This window comes from Trachurus trachurus (assembly GCF_905171665.1).
Source record: "Trachurus trachurus genome assembly, chromosome: 21".
Lineage (NCBI taxonomy): Eukaryota > Metazoa > Chordata > Actinopteri > Carangiformes > Carangidae > Trachurus > Trachurus trachurus.
Window position 1 is genome coordinate 31653884 of NC_139899.1, and position 27024 is coordinate 31680907.

Genomic DNA, 27024 nt, shown 5'->3' on the forward strand with positions numbered 1-27024 from the left:
TTTCATTGTTTTTCAGCGCCGTTGTTACAGGTGATGCACATCTATGTCTGTGTAGCCGGCACGTGCAGAGGGGGGGTGGAGGGTGCTGAAGCACCTGCCCCTTGGCTCCTTGATGCCCAAAGTGCCCTTTTGTCGGGGCTATTTTTTTTTTGCGTGTGTATGTGTGTTTGTGTGAAGGCCTGTCAGTAGCCCTTCAAGAATAACATTTTACAAATAGTAATAATTTTTTATTTATTTCTAAATGAAATGAAAGGCTCAATTTGGTCACATCATGCACCAAGACGTGCCCCGACGTGCCCCCGCTGCAGCTAGAGACGGGCTCGGCGCCAAAATCCGACAGATTACATGTTACAGCAACAATATTGCATTTACGCTATGAAACGGGAGTGGTGACGGACTGGCCATAGGGGGATGTGGGCAAATGCCACAACGGTCGGACCGAGGTGACTGCGACCGCTGCGTGAAGATGCAGTCCTGCTGATGTGATCAAGATAAAAGTCGGTTGGGGCATGCTGTTTTATCGCCGGCAACCTCTTAATGACGGTAGTCACTTTGTAACATTATGACTGATAGCTCACCTGGTAAAGCATCTACCTTAGTAAGCAGAACCATTCTCTAGTAGGGGTTTGAATCTCAGCAAAGACGGTACATTTAGTTAATGTGTTTTCTTTTCTCATCATCATTATGATCATATATATATATATATACATATACGTGTATATGTATATATATATATATATATATATATATAGTTTTTATGCCTTTTTTTTGAGCACCTGCCCCTCCAAAGGTCTCTGCACGGGCCTGCTGTGTAGCTACATTTATGATCTGATTTTCCTTCATGGCAGCTGCTGCACATACTGTCAGCCCTCCTGTGAAACTTTTTACTGCGAAATATGATTGAAGGCACGTGGAAATCTGCACGTGTCGACACGCCCCCATGAGTTGTCAACATAAGGAGATGATAATTAAATAAATAAATAACTGATAGTATTAATCGGTCAAAGCTCTTGTTAATGGTTAAAAGGTTAAACATGTGCATCCCTCGTTTCCATGAATCAAAGTAAAAACAGACTTACACTTCCTCAGACCTGGTGTCAACCATGGGACTCCAGCAGGCTCCACCCTGAAAGGAGGAGGGGGGTCAGAGCAGCACCTTCTCTGGCAGCATGCACACATGGACATTACATGGCTCTCACACACACACTGTTTTATCACTGTGTTCACATGGAGGCTTGTATGTATGGATGAACACTAAGAAGGAGCTGGAGTCTTTACCTAGTGATGATACAGAACAGGAGGAGACGAGGAGGAAATACTTCATCTTGTTGCTGTGTTGTTATTAGTGTGTCCACACTCAACAGGTGTCTACAGTCTCTGGGACTGTTCAGGTCAAACACTCTGTTGGTTCAGGAGCAGTTCAACCAGCTGCAGCTGAAATGTTTCCTGATACACTCTGAAATAAAGTCTGATCCAAACATCTGGAGAGATTCAGAGCACAGCTGCCAACAGCTGCTTTCATCACTGACATCTCTTCTCCTGAATATGACACAGTGAGTCATGATGAGACACTGAAGTCGTCATGAGGAGAAACTCCGGATCCCAGTAGTTCATCACTGTGACTGATGAAAGCTGCACAGCTCATGTTTGAAACACTCTGAGATTTTGGCTTCAGTATAAACTGTGTTGGGACGAGTCAGACTGAGACAGAGGACGTCAGTGGAGTGGGCGGAGCTTCACTGTGGCCTACACCACCTGTGGATATGGTCTGAGTGATGGGATCTGATGTCATCAATGCCTGGATCACCTGAGACAGATGTTAATACCAGGTGTGTGTGAATGGGGCCATAGGAAATGTTCCAGCTCCTCCTCCTCTATCAGACAGTGTGTGTGGCTGCAGCAGCCTCTCCATACCTGAGAGAGTCCAGTCTCCAGTCTGGATCCTCCAGTCCAGCAGACAGCAGCTCCACTCCTGAGGCTCCTGGATGATTGTAGCTCAGGTCCAGCTCTCTCAGATGGGAGGGGTTGGAGCTCAGAGCTGAGGCCAGAGAAGCACAGCCTTCCTCTGTGACCAGACATCCTGACAGACTGAACACACACAACAACACACAGGGACCCTCTGTCAACACCTGCTGCTGTGTTCAAGTGGCATCAGATAAACAGCTGGATGGATCCTCACCTGAGAGTCTCCAGTCTACAGTGTGGACTCTCCAGTCCACCAGACAGCAGCTTCACTCCTGAGTCCTGCAGGTCGTTGTTACTCAGGTCCAGGTGTCTCAGATTAAAAGACGGGGAGCTGAGGACTGAGGACAGAGCTTCACAGCTTCTTTCTGAGAGGTTACAGCTGCTCAGTCTGAAGAAATGATCATGAGGAATTAAAGAATAAAGGAGTTTATTTTCTGTCCTGTTGAAAAGACAGAAGGGTTTTTATGTAATGATGAATGAATCCAACTATCTCTACTTACAAAGCTTTGTTAGAGGCTTTGACCACTGGCAGCAGCCTCAGAAGAGCCTCCTCTGAAGCAAAGTATTTCCTCAGGTCAAACATGTTCAGATCTTCTTCTGATGACAGTAAGATGAAAACCAGAGCCGACCATTGACCAGGAGACAGTTTATATGTGGAGAGATCTCCTGAGCTCAGGAACCGTTGGATCCTCTCCACTAGAGAACGATCATTCAGTTCATTCAGACAGTGGAACAGGTTGATGCTTTTCTCTGCAGAGCGAGTCTCTTCAATCTTCTTCGTGATGTACTGGACTGTTTCCTGATTGGACCGTGAGTCACTTCCTGTCTGAGTCATCAGACCTCGTAGGAGATTCTGATTGGTCTTCAGTGAAAGACCCAGGAGGAAGCGGAGGAACAAGTCCAGGTGTCCATTTGGACTCTGTAAGGCCTCGTCCACAGCGCTCTGGTAGAAGTTTCTCTCTGCAGATTTGACTCCTGTTGTTTCAGTCTTCTTGGAGGTTGTTTGTTGCTGTGACATCAGGTTGAGTCCAGAGTTGATGAAGGTCAGATGGACATGAAGAGCAGCCAGAAACTCCTGAACACTCAGATGGACGAAGCAGAACATCTTGTCCTGGTACAGGCCTCTCTCCTCTTTAAAGATCTGTGTGAACACTCCTGAGTACACTGAGGCTGCTCTGATATCGATGCCACACTCTGTCAGGTCTGATTCATAGAAGATCAGGTTTCCTTTCTGCAGCTGCTCAAAAGCCAGTTTTCCCAGAGTCTCAATCATCCTCCTGCTCTCTGGACTCCAGTGTGGATCTGTCTCAGCTCCTCCATCGTACTTGGCCTTCTTCAGTTTTAGATGAACCACCAGGAAGTGGATGTACATCTCAGTCAGGGTCTTGGGCAGCTCTCCTCCCTCTCTGGTCTTCAACAGCTCCTCCAGAACTGTAGCAGTGATCCAGCAGAAGATTGGGATGTGGCACATGATGTGGAGGCTTCGTGATGTCTTGATGTGGGAGATGATCCCTCTGGCCCGCTCCTCATCTCTGAACCTCTTCCTGAAGTACTCCTCCTTCTGTGGGTCAGTGAACCCTCTGACCTCTGTCACCATGTCAACACAGTAAGGAGGGATCTGATTGGCTGCTGCAGGTCGTGTGGTTATCCAGAGGCGAGCAGAGGGAAGCAGTGTCCCACTGATGAGGTTGGTCAGCAGCACGTTGACTGAGGTGGACTCTGTCACATCAGTCAGGATCTCAGTATTGTGGAAGTCCAGAGGAAGTCGACACTCGTCCAGACCGTCAAAGATGAAGACGACCTGGAACTGATCAAACCTGCAGATTCCTGCTTCTTTGGTTTCAGAGAAGAAGTGATGAACAAGTTCCACCAAGCTGAACTTTCTCTCTTTCAGCCCATTCAGCTCTCTGAAGGTGAAGGGAAATGTGAAGTGTATGTCCTGGTTGGTTTTGTCTTCAGCCCAGTCCAGAGTGAACTTCTGTGTTAAGACTGTTTTCCCAATGCCAGCCACTCCCTTTGTCATTACTCTTCTGATAGGTCGGTCTCTTCCAGGTGGGGCTTTAAAGATGTCTCCTTGTCTGATGGTTGTTTCTGGTCTGTCTGGTTTCCTGGACACTGTTTCAATCTGTCTGACCTCATGTTCGTCATTGACTCCTCCAGCCCCTCCCTCTGTGATGTAGAGCTCTGTGTAGATCTGGTTCAGAAGGGTTTGGTGTCCTGCTTTAGCGATGCCCTCAAACACACACTGGAACTTCTCCTTCAGCTTGTTTTTGAGTTTAGGCTGGCATTTGTAAAGAGCTTCTGAATGAATAAACAACAGGTAATAGGACAGTAAGGTAAAGGTCCTCGTAACAACAGGTCATAGTAAATGAATGTAAACACACAGAAATATTTGAATCTAGAGTCATGTAGTCATGGTGATGACTAGAACCGTGAATTGTGACATTCCCTCACAAAAGGTGCTGAACTTTACCTGCTGCTGCTGCTGCTGACGGGTCTTGTCCTGTTGGAGGAAAGGGAATCATTAATCATGAGGAGTAGCAGGACCAACCCAGTTGACTTTGTCCTCTGTGTGGAAATAGTTACAAAGCCAAGAGATTTAACAAAGGTAAAACACTGGCTGCACTTTCCATGACTGACCTTCATTAATTCCAATCTTCTTCAGAATGAACCTTGCCACCTGCAGAACATTCTCAGTAGTGTACATGCCAACCATCAAGTCCACCGTTTTCTCTCTTCTTGCATCCTCCAGCTCACACTTTGGGATGGCAGGGAAACCATCCAGTAAGTCAGCATTCTGCAGGTACCACTGGAAGCGGTGCAGCTCAGTTCTCCCCAACTTCATCAAAATCTGCAGCAGCTCCTCCTTCACAGGTGTCGCCATCTCTGTTGTCTGACAGAATCAGATCAGTGACACTGTTTCACTAAAGCCTGCCACACACATAAAGATAATTATATTATATATTAGATTATCTTAAGCTCTTAAGATTATTAAGATTCTCTTGTAGTGTGTTAAGAGTCAAAATTCCCCCGACCATCGGCTCGGAAAACGTTCTGCGCATGTTCAATATTTACGATTATTGGGGCTGACAACCGTGGCCGTTTCAATCAAAAGTCATCTTGTGTGTGGAAAGCCGGTGTTGTGCGGAGGAGTGCCTGCTTGCTGAGCTCTGCATGCTGCTCGCGGCAAGCCACTTCTCGGCACAGCACAGAGAGCCACGGTGCAGCCCTGGCATTACATGAGGTTCACACAGACATTCACGCGCAAGGGAGATTTCCTGATAGTCGATAGCAAAGACGGTAGCGCTCATAGCCGGCCACAGCCAGCAATAGAGCAGCCATGTTTAAACGATCATGTGACCGCCGCTCACAGCCCGTCATGTGACAGCACACGGGTCCCTATTGGACAGCAGCTTGACTGCTCGGCGTCCGGAGCCACAGACACACAGACACACACCGATGGGATCGTTGTAAAGGCTGAAGTGTCCCGCTTTCATTAAAAAAAAAATTACGTCGCTCTCATTGTCCATTCTGGAAAAAGACCCGAAAGAGTAGCTACAACGACACCCCTATTCGCTGCTGATGCCGCGGATCTCTTTCTGAGTTTTCTGACCGGAGGGTTGACCCTTAATGTGTGTGGTGTGCTGTGTTTGGAATATCGCTTTCTCAACTTCTAAAATTTGGATTTGAGGGGGCAAGACATTTATTTGAGGGGGCGCCGCCCCCTCTTGCCCCTGCGTAGAGCCGGCCCTGCGTGGAATTATCCCAAAATCTTTTGAGCTGCATCTCAGTACGATGCTTCCACCTAGGGGCTACAGTGTGACCTACAATTTCATGCAACGCGTGAATCACGCTTTCCGTGAGGGAAACGTCCATTTGAAACTAGTACCCACTGTATATCAACACTTCTGCCCGCTCTCCGGCCACACTCGCACATTTCTGAAATTCGCTGAAATGAACATTCAACTCATTGTTTTTTATTAGAAATATGTCACTGTCTTCATTTATTATGTATAATTTTGCTTGCAGCAAACACATTTAAAAGGTTGTCAAATCTTTTTACGTGCGCTATCCGTGGTTCTGAAATCCCCACTCTCGGCTGCACTCACACAATTCTGAAATAAATTGTAGCCCAGGGTGCGATTTGCCGGGGAATAACCCCTTTGGTCATTCGTTTTAACATACAATGTCCAAGTGTAGCCAATAGTGATGCGCGGGTCGGGTTTTTTTTTCTTGCATGTCATATCCCGGGCTCCGTAACATGCAGACCTACAACCCAGTCACCAGATTATACTATATATATATATATATATATATATATATATATATATATTTTTTTTTTTTTTACAGTGGGACTAATTTATTAGATAATATGGATTTCTGATTCAAAAAACTACATGTTAGAATAATACTACAGTATTAGTAACCGTTTTGTAAAAGCACATCAGTCCGGAATATGGGCTCATTATCACAGTAAGGGAGTTTTGAGCGTATACGGTATTGCTTAATTCATACTTCTGACAGTAAAAATGGCAAGTTGATAAGCAATTGTCTACACGGTGGTCCGAAATTGTTTTATTAAAGTTCATAAACAAAGTTAATAAACTAACAGCTGCAAGAAAGATAATTCTTGTGTCTTGCTTACGAATTGTGCAAGCCGCTGCTCAGGGACTTGGCCCACCTGCTCTATTTCTTTGCAGCGATCGGTTTGGTGAAAATACGCAATGCATTCTGGGTAGCCCTTGCTCCCAAGGGTGGTGTCGGAAAATCTCAATATTGAGGGCGATACAACCCTTAAACTTGCCCCTCAACTTAATTTTTCTGAGAATCGGGACAGCACTTGCACTAGCGGGAGCGCACATTTTTAAGATTGAAGGTTAAGATTGAGGGATTGGAATAAAGGTTAAGAAAAAATAATAAAATAAAGGGTTAGTGCGCATTCTGCCCTCGCCAGACTGATGTCAAAACAGGCAAAATGGGCCAAAAATGCAATGCACACGTGCACACAACACACTATTACTACCTGCATCTGAGGACACATGCAGACTGTTTCTGAATGAAGACTGATTCTGAAACGTTAGCTTTTAGCTGTTAGCTGTTAAATGTTAAATGTTTTGGAAATTAATGTTGATTTGTTTTATAACACAAATATGTGTGATAATGTTATGTTTTGTGCTTTTTAGCAGTCAAACCAGTTGGGGTCATTTTCTGTTTTGTGAAACTCAGAAAATAGGTATTAGGCTATTTCATATAAATGAGGTGTGAAATCAACACTCGTTGTCCTCTGGGGACAAAGAGTGTTACTAAATTCAATAAAACACCCATAATTCAACCAAATTGCTTCAAATTTATTTTAACTGTTAATACCATAGTATTAAACAACCTCCGTTAATTTCAGGCCGTTTGATAAAAAACAAAACAAAAAAGAAGTCCATATCAGTCCTGTAGTGTAAATCTAATGACAGACAACTCACCACAGATAAAGTCCCAGCTGTTCCAGCTCAGGCCGCGTTTAGTGGCTCAGACAGCGGGAGAGCAGCGGCTCCTCTCCGCCTCCTCCACAGGCTGATTCAGGCGGTAAAGCTGCCTCCAGTCATCAGGAAGTGGAGCTGCACACAAAGAACCACTCTGTGTTCAACTACTGACCATCCTCTAACTCTGCTTCTGCTCTTATTCCAGCGCTTCTACCCAAAACATCCACACAACATGGAGGACACGGTTCTGTCGGTCCAGACTTGACAGTTACAGCTCTGACTCAGCTACAGTAACATTATAATAACACAACAACAACACAACGACAAGTTGAAGGTCAGAGAACTCAGGTAACGACAGGTGTTAACAAGGAAAACATTCAGACTGTTCACCTTACCTTCACACGACGAAATAAACTGCGACACAACCGCTGGGTGAAAGTGGAAGTAAACTTTAAACAGGAAGTGGGGGAGGGGAGGTGACTTCTGTAATCTGAGTAGAGAGACTGGTGTTTTTACTGCTGTTTATTTCTAATACTGAACCATAAACAGTTAAAATACTAATGATAATATTGATCTTCAGTCCGCCGCTTGTCAGAAGAACATGTGTGTGTTTCCCCTGTGTGTGTTAAAAATGTTAATGTAACACATTATTTATTTAAAGGGATATTCCGGTGTAAGTTTAACCCATGGTCTACTCTAACACACAGCAGATCTTAATGCTGACCTAAGGTGACACACCTCTTTATTATTATTAATAATAATAATAATAATAATAATAATAATAATCATAATAAATAAAACACCTCTGCTGTCAGAGAGAGAGAGAGAGCGTGGTGGACAACTGTGGACTGACTGAATGTGAAAGTAATCCAAAACTATAATGTGTCATCATCACAACTCAAGTTCCTTTCACACATTAACAGCTGTGCACTTTGCCTTAATGGTGAGCAGTGGAAGTTGACAGGTGTAAATGTATTAAATCTAAGAACATTGTACAGTCTGGTCTGGTGCTTCAATAAATTGATGATAACAACGTTCAAATGAGGTGTATAAATTATTTGGAAGGAGCCTGCTCACACAGTTAAAACAACCAATAACAGGCTATATATTATACACTGTATGTAGTAGCCGATTGTCAAACAAATAAAAGTGTCAAATCAAACTTCAAATTATACAAATCAAAGGGCCACTGTTGCACCATGGGTTGTGGTGTACTCGGATGAGAAAAAACATAATGTCCAAACAAATGTCCAATTTCAACAAAAATCGTGGTTTATTTAACCAAAAGGCGAGCAAACAAAGAACAAAGAAAATTCCTGTGCCTCTCCCGCTCCGTTAAAAAAACATCTGCCCACCCAGGTGCATGCTGGTCCCTTACCGACAGCCTACCTATATAACTTCAGGTGCCCTCCTACCGTGTCCAAATGAAACAAAACACAAATAATACACAAGAAACACCTAAACTAAACAAATAATAAACTAGAATACTAATAGAAATTGAATCATAATGAAATAAAATACATTGATTGAGAATAACCAAAACAAAATACTCACTAAACAAAATACTAAACTAAACAGCACTAAATACTAACAATAAAAAAATAGCTCCAACACTGTTTATATAAAGATGTGCTGCTCTTTTTGCTCCATTGCTTGTTATGAGAAGCCAGTGATGCAGTCGGCTACTAGTGCTCATATCTGTAACAGATGGAGACCAGAGATGGACAGAGTACTCCACCCCAGTACTGGAGTAAGAGTACAAATACTACTGGTCAAAATTTACTCCGTTACAAGTAAAAGTAGCTCAGTCCACATGTTACTCCAGTAAGAGTAAAAAACTACTTGCTTTTAAAGGTACTTAAAGCAGAAGTAAGCGATATTTTTGTGTTAATATAAGTCTTAAATAGTTCTATCTTCCGACAGCAATCACTTACATAGAGTGTTTGGTCTGAAACACGGGTCTGTCAGTCACTCTGCTCTGCTCTGAGCCGAGGAGAAAACTTTTCTCGTATCCTACAAGTTAGGGCTGTGTGTGCAGCCAAGGGATGCGCGTGAATGTGGTGACGTAGGGACGAGGACCAATAGATCCATGACGAGGGCGGGGACTGCTAACTCCATCGGCTGATAAGACGTTATGGTGCGTTCAACAGAGCGTCTCGTAACTCGTGTTTTTCCGACCTGTGAAGTCGTACCAGTTCGATCTGGTACGAGTTCACAGGTCAGAAGTTACGAGTGGCCGTTATAGTGACTTTCACAGGTAAAACAGGTCAGAAAAACACGAGTGTGTTGCGTGGAACGCAGCATTAGCCAAAACGACCGGATCGCTTACTTCTGCTTTCTATCCAAAAGTACATGCTTTTAAATGTACTTTAAGTAAGAGTAAGAGTAAGAGTAAATTTCTTATTTTTCACATCAATGAAATACTATCATTTTTTCTAAATTAATTTAAGGACCTTTTAACTCTTGTTTCTGAGAATGAACTCTTTGAAACCACCTGCACTGATGTTCTGCTTTTAGAACCACAATGTTATATAAAGCTGCAGAAACACCTATAAAAACTAATTAAATGAATGGGATCATAAGAGGACAGCAATTGTCATTTTCATGTTTTACACCCCCCAGCCCCCCCACACACATCAGGCAAGGCATTTTCTATCTCCCCTCACTGAGGGGACATGACTTTGTCCACAATTCAATGCTGTATTTATGTGGTACCACAGGAGATTACAGGCAAACGTTGATAAAAATAACAATTCTTTAATTAAGTAATGCAGATGTTTATTAACAATCATTTAACTCCTGCGTGAAAACTGTAACCGAATGAACCTGCACCGTCCAACTAACTCTTACTCTTACTTTTCAGCCTTCCTAGAAATTAACTCAAGTAAAAGTAAAAATATTTGCCTTGGGAATTTATTCAAGTAAGAGTAATAAGTACCAAAGAAATCTAATACTCAAGTAAAGTACAAATCCTCTAGATATGTATAAGTACAGTACTCAAGTAAATTTACTCCGTTACTGTCCACCACTGGTTTTTACTGTTTCACAGTTGATAACTTAAAGGATTTGTTTAATGGTTAAAAAGAGATTAAACAAAATGAATCATATTTCATGGTTAAAAGTAAAACAAAAAGTATTGTAATTCATGGAAAACAGCTAAAATCATCACATTTCATGGCAGAAAAAAAAGCTAAAATAATTTATGGTTTTAAAATGTGTAAAAATAAATATTTCATTTGATAGGCTATAGAACTAAAACCAAATGTTTTCCTTTAGTCACTATTGTATTACAGTACTAGTGTGTTTAATTGTGTGTTTATGTGATGTGAGTATGGCCATAAAGAGAAGAGCGTTATGACTATGTTGTAACAGTCTTGTCTCTGTTCCACAAAGACTTTCAAACAACATTAATTAAAACTCATTTTTGTTATTATTTTTTTCTCTCATGTGGACATTTCCCATATGTGATAGAGAACAATTTGATTTGTCATTTGTGAAGAACAAAAAGAAAGAAACTGTGGAACATGAAGTCAGTTATTGTGCTGAATTTTCATTTTATCTTTATTTTTCATAAAGCATATGTTAACTAACTAGTAGCTTGTGACTTTGTTTCCTCATTGTGTTTATCACTCACCTAACCCTCCTATTACGAGCCCAGTCTTTCCTGGTCCATATAGCTTCATATCCTGTGACACTCTGAATGAAATACTGAGGGGAACTTCATTGTGTTGAGCCATTTTTGATAATAACATTTTATATATCCCATATTCCTTTAGTGTTGTTTTTGGTGTTATTAAATATTGTCCTATAGTTTTCTTTTCTACAGAGCTTTATAGTATTGGTTCACTTATTCTGATACTTACATTTATTTTCTGCCTCTTTAGTTCTTTGTTTAATAAATTCTCTGTAGAGTGTATTTGTCTTTTCACAGGCGTTTCCTAATCCCTTCATGATCCATGGTCCATCTATAGAGGCTACTTTAGTTTGCTGCTTTGTTGTTTCACTGGACACTTTTTGTTTAATAATGATGTGAATATTCTTAAAATGTTCCATGTACATTGTCAATATCGTTTTCATTATAAACTGTTTACAAGTCATTCCTAAACACATTGATGCTTTCCTCTGTCCTCACTCTGCTGTAATGTGTTTTATTTATTTATCTGGCTGCTTTGTCTTGTACCTGCTGCTGTTACAGAGTTAAGGAGTTAGTAATTCCACTAACTGTAATTCTGTTATTATGGAAGCTGCACTACACTTAGTTTATTATTATTATTTATCTGCCTGTTACAATATGAAGTCGTTCACTCCTTTATTTATTTTTTTAAAATCTATTTATTTATTATGATCTATGAGTTAGAAGCTCTTATTTTGAAAGGCCGCACTAACGAGCCCCTGCAGACTTGGCGGGTTGACCCGTTTCTAGGCAACAGTCTGCTGTCGGAGTGTCGTGGTAGGTTGACTTGTACTGAGCTCCGTTAATATAACTTTCTATTTGAGGGTTAAAGGTGACTTTATTGATCATACATGTGAAGATCTGCTCCAGACAACAACTGCTGATGTTCTGTGATGATGCTGAGTGAGATACATGACAAGTTCATTGATACGGAAAAGCTTTTCACTAACTTTGATAGCTTCATGTTAGCTTGTGGCTAATCCTAGCAGCGTGACTGTTTAACAGGCAGAGAGTGTTGTGAAGGTTATTTTGTTCCAGTGTGGGGGTGTGTGTGTGTGTGTGTGTCATCCTGAGCTGTGACTGTGAAGCCTGATGCAGAGATTATTCTCCTCTTTTCATTAGCAGATGTAAATAAAGTCTGATGGGAGTCTGACAGTGACGGTCCTTGTCCTCTGTGAAACTACACGACGACGCATGAGAAAGCACTGAACCGCTACGCTGCCATCAACTGTAACAACTGGTAGGTGCTCACTGAGCTCAGAGATTCATAGTCCACTGTAGGGGATTTACATAGGGGTTTGGTAATTGACGATAATTATTAAGTATTAATAATCAATAAGTAGGTTAACTAAGTATTAATTATCAAGTTTAATAGAGAAGTAATAACATTAGGATAAATGATATTGAATAATAATTACTAGAAGAAAGAATAGTTATGTTATTAATTAAAGTGAATTAATTAATAATAACTGCGGGGCACCACCCTGAAATCAGGGATCAATTACCAAACAATTAGTCTCGATTATAGAAATCTCTTATGGAGTAGAATAATCAGTTAAATACGAAGGCGTAAAGTCGAGCACAGGCCCTGATAACCAGCTTCAGCGTCACAATAGAATGCACACAAACAACCACAGAACAACTACTTTAGTTCAAGGATATTTATTAAAAGAAAATCATAGATAGTACACACTCAAGTTATAGGAATTCAGAGGAATAAACAATCCAGCAGACATACACTCTCAATGGCTTAATATGAGCATATGGTGTGTGTGTGTGTGTGTGTGTGTAGGTGTGTGTGTAGACTATGCGTATGTGTAGGCTATGGGCGTGTGTGTGTATGTGTGTGTGTAGACTATGCGTATGTGTAGGCTATGCGTGTGTGTAGGTGTGTGTGTGTAGGTATGTGTGTAGCCTAAGAGGGACACACTCAAGCTGCAGGAAATCAGAGGAATAAACAATCCAGCAGACATACACTCTCAATGGTTTAGGATGCAACGGTAGGTGTATGTGTGTGTGTGTGTAGGCTACAGGCTATGCGTGTGTGTAGGCAAGCTGTGTGTGTGGGTGTGGTCTAGGTGTGTGCGTATGTGGGCGTGTGTGTATGTGTGTGTGTGGCCTAAGAGGAAGAGGGGGAGGCGTCGAGTGACGTCGGATGGCGTCGCGAGTGGCGCGCTCGTTCAAGTGAGACAATGGACACGGTGTGTCTGTTTCCACGTGTTCCTCAGGTATACACACAATGGCTACAGCCACGTCGCCCACACAAATCACTCTATTACGAACCCTCGTGTCTGAACGCTCGTGTTTATGACGGGGTCCTTAAAGGAGGCCCGCTGTGTTATGTTGGTAGGTATAGGTGTGTGTGTGTGTGTGTGTGTGTGTGTGTGTGTGTGTGTGTATGTGCGCGTGTGTGTAAGTTAGTAGAGAGAGAAAAAGGAGAGAGAGAGAGGAGGGATAACGACGGCAAAAGGGGACCGATTGGTCACGTTAGTCTAAGATGAACTCAGTCTCACATCCAGCACCACAGTGAAGGCAACAGAACTGACGCCCAGGTGTCCTCACTGATTCTCGGGCGCGGATATGGAGAGTTGTGTTCATACGTGACTAACAGCCTAGTTATAACAACTAATAAACATACAGCAAGATCAACATAATCAACATAACCGGACGCGGCGGTCCTCAAAGATATGCAACACAAATTCACGCTAGTTCTAGTCTCTGCCCAGACAAAAGCTCTCTTACTTTGAATAGAAGCGTGCTTGCCGACGCGATAGATCCGTCGATCTGATGGCGTGCGGGGCGGCTGTAGCGTCCTACAGCGGAACAAACGAGTCGTCCTCTGGAAGGGTGGCAGAGAGGAGGACCGGTGGAGTTAACTCTGGTGGCGGCGGAGTCCGACGTCGTCTCGTGAAGAAAGGCGGCTCTCACGACTGCGGCAGATGTGGGGAAGAGGGAGCGGCGATTGCTCGGAGGTCTTCCCCCAGGATCCAGGCGGTTCAGAAGAAACTTGGGGCAGTATGCTCGTCCAGCAAGCTAACGGCGGCCTAGGTCTTTAGTTCAAACGTTTGATGTGCCCCCTTAATAGTAACTAGTTGCGCGAAGCTGGAGCTCCTTGCGGTACTTCGTTACACGGGAAAAAGCCTAGAGCGGCGGGTCACCGCAGCATTTAAACCTTCGGTGACGTCACGGGGGTTTCTGGGGTTTCCGCCAGGTACTGACCAATGGGAGGCCAGAGTTTGAACGTCTGGGTGGAATCACACCTAGATGTGATTTAACGGCCGTTGTCTGCTGTCGCGCATTCCTTGTCCCCTGCTGGTTTTATGTCCCTTTGTTTGAGAACATGTGGGTGAAGTCCCTACATCCCCCCTTTGGTCCGAAGAGTGGGTTAGAGTCCAGTCTTTGGAACAACAGAAGGGCTGAATAATCCGCATGTTTCCTGCGTGGAGAAAGTCCTCAACAGTCCAACAGTTCAAACAGTTCATGTAGCACCGGTCAAGAGGCTAGTGTCTGGGCATTTATGCAGAGGTTCGTCTGGGCAGGACGTCTTAACTAATAACACTATGTTATCACATGCTACAACACATCATCACTTCTATCATGTAATAACAGTAAAAAAAAAATGAAAGAACACAAACACATCTAAGAATTGAAAAGAGGAGAATAGAGAATGTTTGTTAATGAAAGGGGTTAGTAGGCTTCTCCTTCACCCCTTGGGGGTGGATTGGCCCGTGGTGTGTTTAAGGTGTGGTTGGCAAAGCGAGGTGACACCACTAAAATAGAATCTAATCTGGTCTGTAGCTTCTGGATGTATTTGTACATGATGTATGCGATCACCGCGGTGATAATCCACCCACTAAGCAGAAGCACCAAAGCCACCATACTGATTGGGTGATCTTGGTAAGATCGCCCAGACAAATGCTTAGGCAACATGGCCGTGAGCCCTTCAGGTTTTAAGTTAAATTTTATCAGTTTGGTGCCTTCGGTCAGTAGCTCATGTTGGAGGTTGTCACCGATGGTCAAATTTTGTCCGACAAATGCATCCATGATTTCAATTTCTGTGTCGTACCTGTCCGGACTGAGATGATGGAGAATTATATCATCAATGTGTACTGTGGCTCCCTCTGGGACAGTTAGGAATACTGTTTGGTTTGGCAGCGTTAACTTAGTGGCCGTATCGTGACGGTCATAAGAGACCACTACCTGGGAGGCAGGTGTACTGATGAGCCATTTATTACCGGCTCTCTCTACCCTAGTCTCGGCACCATTGTCTCTGGTAGACATGCTGCCTTGACACTTTTGTTCTGGGGCATCGGGTCTGAGCCCACACAGGTAGTTGGTGACATCTCTGATAAAAGGGTTGCTGGGGCAAACCCAGTGGATGTCCTTCATTTTTGTGCACATGTTTAGATTGGGGACAAGGTACAGTGATGGATTGTCATCGTGATAAGCAATGGTCGGTGGTGTGTTAAGGTGTACATGTGTATCTCGTTCCCAGAACCCAACATTCAAAACTGATTTCAATCTGTAGATGTTATGCTGTTCAATGACTGGTAAGTTTAAAATGAACCCCAACTCTAAGCTCTGTGGGTTGACTGAAATTGGGATAGCACTGCCAAGGTTATACGCTAGATGTACTTGGGAGGGCTGGACAGTTGTGGTACTGGCAGCCCTAAGAATCTGCTCTACCGTGGTCAGCGGGACCAAGTAGGGCGGGATTCTACCTGCACTAAGGCTATTGACGGAGGAGCTAATCTCTCTGAGGAGATCTTGCATAAAATCTCTGACTATGCATACATGGGTTATATCATCTTGGACGATAGTTGTTAGCGCATCTAACGCATGCCAAGTGCTGTTAAGTAGAGCTGAGTGCAGGTTGACTTTAACTATAGTTCCCTGAAGGGTTTTCCCCATAGCTTGCAGCTGTCCCTGCTGGCGGCCGAGCTTCTCTTGAATCTCAGGCATTTCTTCTTCGAGTTCATTCACATGTCTTCGGAGTGTTCCCAGACTGACTGAGTTGGCGGCCGAGAGGCCAATGGAAAACAGAGAGCCGATTCCTGCCGCTGCTGAGAGCAGAGCCCCAAGAAATCGTTTTGGTCGCTTCGTTTCACTCAGATCTTTTTCCGTTACCAAGAACTTGTCCAACTGTTCTAGAATATGGGCCGTTGCTTGTTCTGCATGTTCTATAGTGTTGTGGATCTGAGTCCTGCTTAGTCTACCCTCTGTTATCTTCAGGGGGAGGCGTATGTGGTTACGATACGCGTCCCAAGGATCTAAGCGCACATAGATACGATGGGTGGTGAGACTACAGTGGGTGAGGAGGAGTCCTGGTGACCCCTGCAGTACGATGCCGGTTGGGGGTCCAGGGTCAACCATCTCCGTTGCCAGCAGAACTTGTATGCTGACGAGTCCACTCAAGACCCAAAGGAGGTTCATCCTGCAAACAGATTAGAGTTATGGTTACTATGTGGGAGGGGCGTAATGGTAGGGTTAGTGCATGCGTGGGGTAAGCTGCATGCAGTTATTCTATCCTAGCGGGGAATCCTGTTTCCGAGGCTAGGGCTCCTCCCCCTCGTCAGGTTCAGGAGGAGTCTTTTGTTTTAGGTCAGTGGCTGGCCGAGATGGCTTGATCTGATTCGCGTGGACCCACTTGTAAGTGGGGGGCTGCCTAGGCTTCGGGACCTTGATCTGATAGGCCACCGGGGATAGCTTGCGCACAATCTCGTACGGGCCCGACCAGTGTGGTAGAAACTTTTTGGAGACTCCGGTCGGCTGAGCAAACTTGAAGTAGAATACCTTGTTGCCGACCTCGTACTCTCGGTGGGACGCGGTTCGATCGTAATAGGCTTTGTTCCCCTTTGCACTGGATTCCAAATTCTTTTGGGCCCAGGAGAAAGTAGTTTGAAGGTGTTCCTTCAAGTCAGTCACATACTGGTGAGCTGTGTAGGCGGTAGCGACACTGACATCCTCAGGATGGTATAGGAGGTGAAGTGGCAAGGTCATCTCTCGCCCAGTCATCATCTCAAAGGGGGTGACCCCCATGGAACGATGAGGGGTGGACCTAATGGCCATGAGCACTAGAGGGAGTTTTATGTCCCAGTCCTTGCCACCACTACCAACATACTTCCTGAGCATGTGAGTGATGGTGCGGTTGGCCCTTTCCACCTGTCCTGATGATTGGGGGTGGTAGGCCACATGGAATTTAACCTCAACTCCCAGCATATCATACAGGGCAGTCATGACACTGGACGTGAAATGGGTACCTCTGTCTGAATCGACTGAAAGAGGGAGGCCCCAGCGGCTGAACACATGGTTCAACAGAAGAACTGCAGTTGTGACTGCGGTGTCGTTGGGAGCGGGCAGGCACTCAACCCATTTGGTGAATGAACAAGTGACAGTGAGAAGGTATTTATTACCCCGCGAGGACTTCGGGACAGGCCCAATCCAATCCACTTGAAGGTGGGACCATGGGAAAGTGACCCCTTTCTTTTGGAGGGGGGCTCGGTTCATGGGTCGAGAAGGTTGGAACTGGCAGCAGGTCAGGCAGCTCTGGACATAAAGTGTGGTATCTTGGGCCATTGCAGGCCAATATACCACCTCTCTGAGGGTTTGGAGGGTGGCCTTGGAGCCACGATGACCGCCCACAGGGCAGTCATGGGCATGGGCCAGCATGACCCCCCTGTGGTCCGTCGGGACGACCCAACGGACAGGTCCCTGACCTTTACTGGTGTAGACCAACAACCCCTTTTCAAGCCTCAAGTTTGGCAGTTCTCTGTAAAAACCTTGTAGTTCCTTTGACTCCCCCCGTGGGACTTTCGGCGCTCCATCTGGGGGAGGGCTAGCCACCAGTTTTCTGATGACTTTCAAGGTAGAATCCTGTTCTTGCATGGTGACCAGGTCTGAGTCCTCTAGCTTTTGGCTCAGGAACACAGTCTGGTTCTCCTTACAAGGTTCCTTCTGCTGTGTTTTTGCTTGTTGACGGGTGATAGCGTTCACCACATAAGGCTTTAAAGGGGTAGCCAGTCGTCCTGGAACTCCCAAGGTGTACCTTGTTCTGCTCCTAGCTTCGCTAGGCGGTCTGCTTCATCGTTACCTTCTTTGTCGGGGCCCCCTATCTGAGAGTGACCTTTGACCTTTCTCCAGTACACCACCATTCCCTTATTCGTCACCAGTTGATCGGTCGCCAAAAACAACTCTGAGTGTTTGACGTCTTTGTTACGAGCGTTTTTCATCCCCTTCGCTTTCCACAAAGGGAAGTGGGAGACAAAACTGTGACGGGCGTAATTCGAGTCGGAGCAGATCACGAGTTGCAGTATCGAGCCTCCGGCAGCTTGCTGGAGCACAATGAGTACTGCTGCCACCTCGGCATACTGACTTGTTTTGGCGCCGAGCTGGAGATGATTTGGTGAATCAACTGTTGATTCAGGCCAGACAACGCCCACCCCAGCTCTGAGCTGGCTTTCGTGGTGGAAGGAGCAACCGTCAATGAAAACTTTTACCATGCCCTGGCAGACATTCTCATCGTAGTAGTGATGGTTGGAAGGGAGCGTCTGTGTGGTGGTCAGGAGGGACTGGAAACTTGGCTGGCTTTCACAGTCACAATGCTGACATTCAGCGATACCCCGTCCCAGGGGCATCTTGAAACTCTGCGCATACTTTACCTCTACGTCGTACCCCTGCAGGGCCATCATCCAGGAGGCAATGCGACTGTTTGACACGCGTCCTTCTCTAAGTCGCTGACTGTTAAGGAAGGTGACTGGTTGGTGACAGGTTTCGATTATTACCTTCTGGCCACCAATGTAGCTGCGGAAATGCTCCACTGCCCACACTGTGGCAAGGAGAGCTTTTTCACATTCAGAGAACTTTATCTCGACGCTGCTTAGGGGACGACTGGCGTAGGCGACAACTCGCCTGTTTGCGTCATATTTCTGTGCAAGGGCGGCGCTGAGAGACTGGGGGGAGAAGCTTGCCTCAAGGTAGAATTCTTTGTCTTTGTCTGGGTAGGCCAGACAAGGTGCGGTGCAAAGCTTCTCTTTCATAAGGCGAAAGGATTGCTCTTGGCAGGAATCCCATCGAAAGGGCTCCTCCTTGCGGAGCAGCTCTGTGAGGGGTCTTGCCATCTCAGCATAGTCTTCAATGAACTGTCGTGAGTAGTTGCAGACCCCTAGGAAGCTTCTAAGCTCCGACACGTTAGTCGGTGCGGTGATGTCTTGAATAGCACGGACACGGGCTGCTTGAGGCTCAATGCCATTGGTGCCGACCGTGAGTCCGACGTACTCAACTTTGGTACGACACCACTGGCCTTTTGCGAGCGCCAGCTTGGCTCCTGCGGCCAACAGTTGCTGGAGCACATGCCGAACTTCGGCCAAGTGTTCTTTGAAGGTGCGACTCTTCATGAGGATGTCGTCCACGTAGATAAGGTTTCCACGAGCTGAAGCGTCGCTCATGGCCTTGTGGAGGAAGATATTGAACTCTGCCGGTGAGTTCGAGTAACCGAATGGGCACCGGTTCCAGGTGTATTGGCGGTTACAAAAGGAGAAGGCTAGCTTGTACTGGTCGGCCGGATCTACTTTCATGGTCCAGAACCCATTGGACACATCCACTGTGGAGAAGAAGTGAGCTTCTTTCACTTTAGCCAGTTCCTGATCCAAGTGGATCATGGGCCAGCGTGAAAGTGGGACCTGCTTGTTTAACGGTCGGTAATCGATGGTGAGACGCCACTTACCTGTTGGTTTCAAGACCGGCCAGATAGGTGAGTTGTAGGTTGAGTTGCACTCCCTGATAATTTTCTTCTCAAGCAGTTGGTCCAGGATTTCCTGGATGGACTCGTAGGCAGCCAGTGGGATTCGATACTGACGCACAAAGGTAGGTGGTGCCTTTGGGTCAGTGGGAATGCGTACCGTATGGAGGTTGGTAGCCCCACAATCAAGTGAGTCCCTTGAGAAGATTGATTGGAATTCGCGGAAGAGTTCCCTAAGGGCGTCTTGCTGCTCTTGGGTTGTGAGAGCATCTGCTTTTGCAAGCTGCTTATCAATCTCGGCTTCAAAGCCGGGATAGGGTTCCCCTGGTGTGGGTACAGCCGTGTCAACCACCGTGTCTGTGTTGACTGGTTGGGCAGTGAGAGCATGTACTAGCATGTCCCCCTCGTTGTTCAGAGTAGCACCACAAATGGATTTCTGTCCAAGGATGTCGTGACAAGCGGTAGCAATCATTTTGTGTGGGAAGGAGAACAGGACGTCGTCCAGTCCGCCGTCCCTGATCAAAGATGGGGGAAGGTTACCTATGACAGGCACTGTCAGCTCAAAGTCGTGAAACGAGCTATCTATCAGGATACCCAGGCGCTGCCCTGCTTTGATTGAGATGGGGACATGGGTCAAGTTTTGGACCAGAAGATATGCCGACCGATTCTGTAGCTCAAGGAGGGGGTTACCGCAGACTGTCAAGTTGAGTTCCTGGAAGTGAGACAAGGGTTGGAAGAAAGCTTGTTGGGCCGACATCTTTTGGCCTTTAAGGAGTGCCAGCCGGACGGGGAAACCCGTTGTTCGTTCTGGCACGGTCACGCTCACTTCGCTGGCAACTTGACATGCTTGGGGAATGGTTTGGCCAGATGCCATGTGTTGCGCATCTGGTATGAGAGGTTGACTCTCAACACTTGCCCTGGACCACAGGACCTGGTTGATGGTGTCCAGCTGGACGCCCAGCCTGACAAGAAGATCCGCCCCTATGATGCAGGGGACTTGGAGTTCGGGGACCACGCTCAAGTAGTGTACCATCTTTTTCTTCCCAATCTGTATTGAAAGAGCACATACACCGGTAGCTTTGATCAAGGCCTGCGGGGACTCTGCAGATAGCAAGCGATGGCTGCGTTGTATGAAAGTTGGGGCCGGGTCTTGTTGGCACAAGGTTCTAAACAAATCCTGGTGGATTGCGGTCTTTTCTGACCAGAGGGCCACCAACGCCTGTGGGACTAGAGTCTCATTGAGGTACACGTCTCCGACGACGTGTGGACTGTATAGTGATGGGTTCGCGTTTTTCAGCGAGCAAAGGAATGACTCATGTCCCTCAAACAAGTTCGTATCCCCAGTTGTTGGCAGCTGTGGGTCACCTGGGAGCGTGGGACCGTCGGGGCCTAACTCGGGTTCAGGGAGAGACGCGAAAGCTGGCAAGGGAACCTTGGACTCAATGGTAGAGACCGTGGGGCCAGGAGTGGGCTGCCAATCTCCTTGGCTATGCGCCTTTGGACTTTTTATCTGGGCCCAGATGTGCCCGCGATGACAGTCGATGAGCGGGGCCAGCCTATCCAGCAGGTCCTGACCAAGAAGCAGTGGTTCTGTATCTATGGTGGTGACATAGACAGGGTGTATGAGGGACATCCCCTGAAAGGTGATGTTAACCCAGGCACGTTGGGTGATAGGTGATCGGTCCTGTGTGTAGCTCGTGATGCTGATGTTGCAGGCCTCTATTTGGAGCGGCTTTCCAAGGGAAAGCATAGCTCCAGTGACCTCTGAAAACATGTTGGTGTTCATCAGACTGATCTCTGACCCGGAGTCAAGCAGGGCCAGGGACTCAACGCACCCTCCCACTGTAACCGAGGTGTAGATGCGCCGGGCATTGCCCTTGCGCACTAGGTCACCCAAGAAGGTCAAGGACGGTGTGGTAGTGTGTTGGGAGGTGGTCATCTTGGGGAATTCCTTTAATTCCCCCGGTCCCCTCCCCCAGCTCACGAAGTAGACTTCTTGAGCGACTGGGGGGCATTCCCGGCTTAGTCATGTTGATGAGGGTTCCGTGGCTGGTCCCTGCGGAGAGTCAGCTACCACTTGGCCGGGGAACTTCTTCACTACTTCAGTGACGGCTTGTATGAGTTCGGCTATCTCCGACCCTGGGTGCTCATTACGTTGGTAACCTTGGTAACCTTGGTGACCTTGGTGACCTTGGTAACCTTGGTAACCTTGGTGACCTTGGTGCCTACCGTTATACTTACCTCCTCGTTTATTGTTTCTGTTGAACCCCCCCCTTTGCTGGGGGAAGTTGCGTGGGTTTGACTTACCTGACCTATCGTTTCTATAGTTTTGCCGGCCGCCCCCTTGGTTCGGGGGCTGGCGGCCATCTGATGCTGCTTGGTTGGTGGCTCTATTCAGAGGGATTTCACTGCCCTCAAGGGTTAGGTCTGTATCCTCTGACGCCTGGATTCCCAGGACTCTGGCTTCACCCCCGGGTTTCTTACCTGTATCCTGGCGCAGTTCCCACACCATTTGCGCATGTTTGCGGATCTCTTTCATGGGGGGATTGTGGGTCCGGTACATCAGTGAGACGTCGTACCTTACCAGTTCGTGAAGATTACGGACAAATAAGGATTTAAAAGCTAGGTCTTCCTCTAACCCAGGTGCGTGGCGGCCCTGGAAGAAGGCTACCTGCAGGCGCCGGTAGTATTCCCTCGGTGGTTCTGTCTTCTTCTGGGTGACTGCGTAGGCGCCCATGGCGGCGGCGGTAGGATCATTGTAGGGGGAGTACTCTTCCCTCAGAGCTCGGCAAAGAGCCGAGTAAGTGTCCCTGGTGTCAGGGGGAAGAGATTCCATGAACACATGGACGCTCCTGGATGAGGTTTTCCAGATGAGCTTAAGCTTCTCCCGCGTGGAGGGGCGAGGGAGATCTAGCAGGCAGCGTTCGACCTCCCGGAGGTAGTCATCGACACTAGCCTCTGGGTTTGCCGGGTCAAAGCGCTCCACATCTCTAGCAAAGGATTCGAGTTGACGAGTCCTCAGGCCTCGTTGTTTTGAGACACCGTCGTCTGAGTCTTCTGAGGTGACGTCTCGGTCATCTCTATATTGTCGGAAAGAAACGTGTTGAGGGCGGCTGGAATCGCGGGGATCAACAGCACCAGTATTTCGATGGGTCTGAGTATAATATTCTCTCCGTTGTGATGACGAGACTGGGTCGTCAAAGCGCTGAAAAGTACGAATGCGTGCAGAGGGGGGGGCACCGCTGTATTGGGGGACTCCTGAGTCCTCATAGAATAGTGTTGGTGGCTGTTGGTAGCTGCTCACCACAGCTCCTGCGTTGACCGGAGCTGCGTATCCCTGGATGCTACTGTATTGGTAGTCCCCAGGGTACGGCTCAGGCAACGCAGTGGGCCCAAATTTCCTCCGATCTGCGGCAGTGGTGTAGTTTGGAGTGAATGGTTCCCATTGCTGGGAATCCTCCCACCGTCGTGTGTCTAGCGCGGTTTGCTTACCTGATCGGGCTGGCCTATATGGCTGAAGATCCTCCCACCGCCGTGTGTCCGGCACGGTTTGCTTACCTGATCGGGCTGGCTTATATGGTTCAAGGTCATATTCCTGAGTGCGGGTCCAATTGGATCTTTGACCATAAGCCGGAGCATCTGAGTCGTACCCAAGTGAGTACTCTGCCAACCCCGCAGCAGATCTCTCGGGGACGTAAGCTTGTGAGCTCATTGGAGGTCCAGGGGCTGGTTCTGGCGTACGACTTACCTGTATAATCTCATCCTCCTTATCCTGGAGCGCCTGTTCCAGGCGGGATTTTTCACTTCGCCAGTAAGTGACTTCTTCTTGGGCTTCTTGTGCCTGGCGGGCTTTCTCACTTTGCAACCGAGTGAGTTCATCTTGGGCTTCTTGTGCCTGGCGGGCTTTCTCACTTCGCAACCGAGTGAGTTCCTCTTGGGCTCTTCGTGCCTGAATTTCAGCCTTGCGCTGATAGAGCAGGGCAATTTGCCCCAGAATGTCTGGGATGGAGCGCTGTGGCTTCCCAGTGGGGTCATTAACATAGTTGACCAGCTCCTCGAGCTTTGCCTCGCACGTGTCGAGGCGGTAGGCACTCAGTGTCTCTCTGTCATTTATGGAGAGACGGATGAGTCCGGCGACCGCATCCTGCAGGGCTGCGTCGCATGGACTGTGGGGAGCTTCTGCTCCTTGTGCACTGGGACCCTGGTCACTCATTGCGCGCTGAGAATTTACACCTGTGGGTCAACTGTGTTGGCGAGTTATGTTGTGGGCTGTTGCTGATGCACAGGTGAGAGTAACCTGTGGCTTACAAACCTATGGGTTTCTACTAGTCGCTCACAATTACAACCCTTAAATGTTAGTGAGGTGGGTTTAGCACCTCAGCGAGCACTATTCGTGTTACCGTGTTAGTTTCCCTCACACTTGGATAACTTCTACTGTTAGCAAGCGGTAGTCACAAAGACAACATGCTACTCCTTATCACACACTGTAACTGTTTACCAATTACCTCTAGCTTTACTTGGCAGTACTATAACACCTCCACTCTAATAGGTGGGCTCTGGAAAATGCTGTTAAAGCAGGTTCAACTGTACAGTTCAGTGTTATTTGTGTACAAAATTTGTGACAAAAGAAGCTTTGCTGGTTTATCAGGGCCTCACACGGGGCGTCATTTATGTAGGGGATTTACATAGGGGTTTGGTAATTGACGATAATTATTAAGTATTAATAATCAATAAGTAGGTTAACTAAGTATTAATTATCAAGTTTAATAGAGAAGTAATAACATTAGGATAAATGATATTGAATAATAATTACTAGAAGAAAGAATAGTTATGTTATTAATTAAAGTGAATTAATTAATAATAACTGCGGGGCACCACCCTGAAATCAGGGATCAATTACCAAACAATTAGTCTCGATTATAGAAATCTCTTATGGAGTAGAATAATCAGTTAAATACGAAAGCGTAAAGTCGAGCACAGGCCCTGATAACCAGCTTCAGCGTCACAATAGAATGCACACAAACAACCACAGAACAACTACTTTAGTTCAAGGATATTTATTAAAAGAAAATCATAGATAGTACACACTCAAGTTATAGGAATTCAGAGGAATAAACAATCCAGCAGACATACACTCTCAATGGCTTAATATGAGCATATGGTGTGTGTGTGTGTGTGTGTGTGTAGGTGTGTGTGTAGACTATGCGTATGTGTAGGCTATGGGCGTGTGTGTGTATGTGTGTGTGTAGACTATGCGTATGTGTAGGCTATGCGTGTGTGTAGGTGTGTGTGTGTAGGTATGTGTGTAGCCTAAGAGGGACACACTCAAGCTGCAGGAAATCAGAGGAATAAACAATCCAGCAGACATACACTCTCAATGGTTTAGGATGCAACGGTAGGTGTATGTGTGTGTGTGTGTAGGCTACAGGCTATGCGTGTGTGTAGGCAAGCTGTGTGTGTGGGTGTGGTCTAGGTGTGTGCGTATGTGGGCGTGTGTGTATGTGTGTGTGTGGCCTAAGAGGAAGAGGGGGAGGCGTCGAGTGACGTCGGATGGCGTCGCGAGTGGCGCGCTCGTTCAAGTGAGACAATGGACACGGTGTGTCTGTTTCCACGTGTTCCTCAGGTATACACACAATGGCTACAGCCACGTCGCCCACACAAATCACTCTATTACGAACCCTCGTGTCTGAACGCTCGTGTTTATGACGGGGTCCTTAAAGGAGGCCCGCTGTGTTATGTTGGTAGGTATAGGTGTGTGTGTGTGTGTGTGTGTGTGTGTGTGTGTGTGTGTGTGTGTGTGTGTGTGTGTGTATGTGCGCGTGTGTGTAAGTTAGTAGAGAGAGAAAAAGGAGAGAGAGAGAGGAGGGATAACGACGGCAAAAGGGGACCGATTGGTCACGTTAGTCTAAGATGAACTCAGTCTCACATCCAGCACCACAGTGAAGGCAACAGAACTGACGCCCAGGTGTCCTCACTGATTCTCGGGCGCGGATATGGAGAGTTGTGTTCATACGTGACTAACAGCCTAGTTATAACAACTAATAAACATACAGCAAGATCAACATAATCAACATAACCGGACGCGGCGGTCCTCAAAGATATGCAACACAAATTCACGCTAGTTCTAGTCTCTGCCCAGACAAAAGCTCTCTTACTTTGAATAGAAGCGTGCTTGCCGACGCGATAGATCCGTCGATCTGATGGCGTGCGGGGCGGCTGTAGCGTCCTACAGCGGAACAAACGAGTCGTCCTCTGGAAGGGTGGCAGAGAGGAGGACCGGTGGAGTTAACTCTGGTGGCGGCGGAGTCCGACGTCGTCTCGTGAAGAAAGGCGGCTCTCACGACTGCGGCAGATGTGGGGAAGAGGGAGCGGCGATTGCTCGGAGGTCTTCCCCCAGGATCCAGGCGGTTCAGAAGAAACTTGGGGCAGTATGCTCGTCCAGCAAGCTAACGGCGGCCTAGGTCTTTAGTTCAAACGTTTGATGTGCCCCCTTAATAGTAACTAGTTGCGCGAAGCTGGAGCTCCTTGCGGTACTTCGTTACACGGGAAAAAGCCTAGAGCGGCGGGTCACCGCAGCATTTAAACCTTCGGTGACGTCACGGGGGTTTCTGGGGTTTCCGCCAGGTACTGACCAATGGGAGGCCAGAGTTTGAACGTCTGGGTGGAATCACACCTAGATGTGATTTAACGGCCGTTGTCTGCTGTCGCGCATTCCTTGTCCCCTGCTGGTTTTATGTCCCTTTGTTTGAGAACATGTGGGTGAAGTCCCTACATCCCCCCTTTGGTCCGAAGAGTGGGTTAGAGTCCAGTCTTTGGAACAACAGAAGGGCTGAATAATCCGCATGTTTCCTGCGTGGAGAAAGTCCTCAACAGTCCAACAGTTCAAACAGTTCATGTAGCACCGGTCAAGAGGCTAGTGTCTGGGCATTTATGCAGAGGTTCGTCTGGGCAGGACGTCTTAACTAATAACACTATGTTATCACATGCTACAACACATCATCACTTCTATCATGTAATAACAGTAAAAAAAAAATGAAAGAACACAAACACATCTAAGAATTGAAAAGAGGAGAATAGAGAATGTTTGTTAATGAAAGGGGTTAGTAGGCTTCTCCTTCACCCCTTGGGGGTGGATTGGCCCGTGGTGTGTTTAAGGTGTGGTTGGCAAAGCGAGG

The 27024-nt window shown here is 46.7% G+C and overlaps 1 protein-coding gene across 1 annotated transcript in view; it reads right to left on the reverse strand.

The window, feature by feature from the left end:
• Positions 1–27024, reverse strand: part of LOC311004117 (protein NLRC3-like) — a gene marked incomplete at both ends in the record, with an annotated part of 104737 nt that overhangs the window by 24457 nt on the left and 53256 nt on the right. Inside the window, 2 exons of the mRNA XM_083996065.1 lie at positions 1915–2088; positions 2180–2353. Of these exons, the coding sequence (XP_083852191.1) occupies positions 1915–2088; positions 2180–2353 (348 nt within the window). The remainder of the gene's footprint in view (positions 1–1914; positions 2089–2179; positions 2354–27024) is intronic.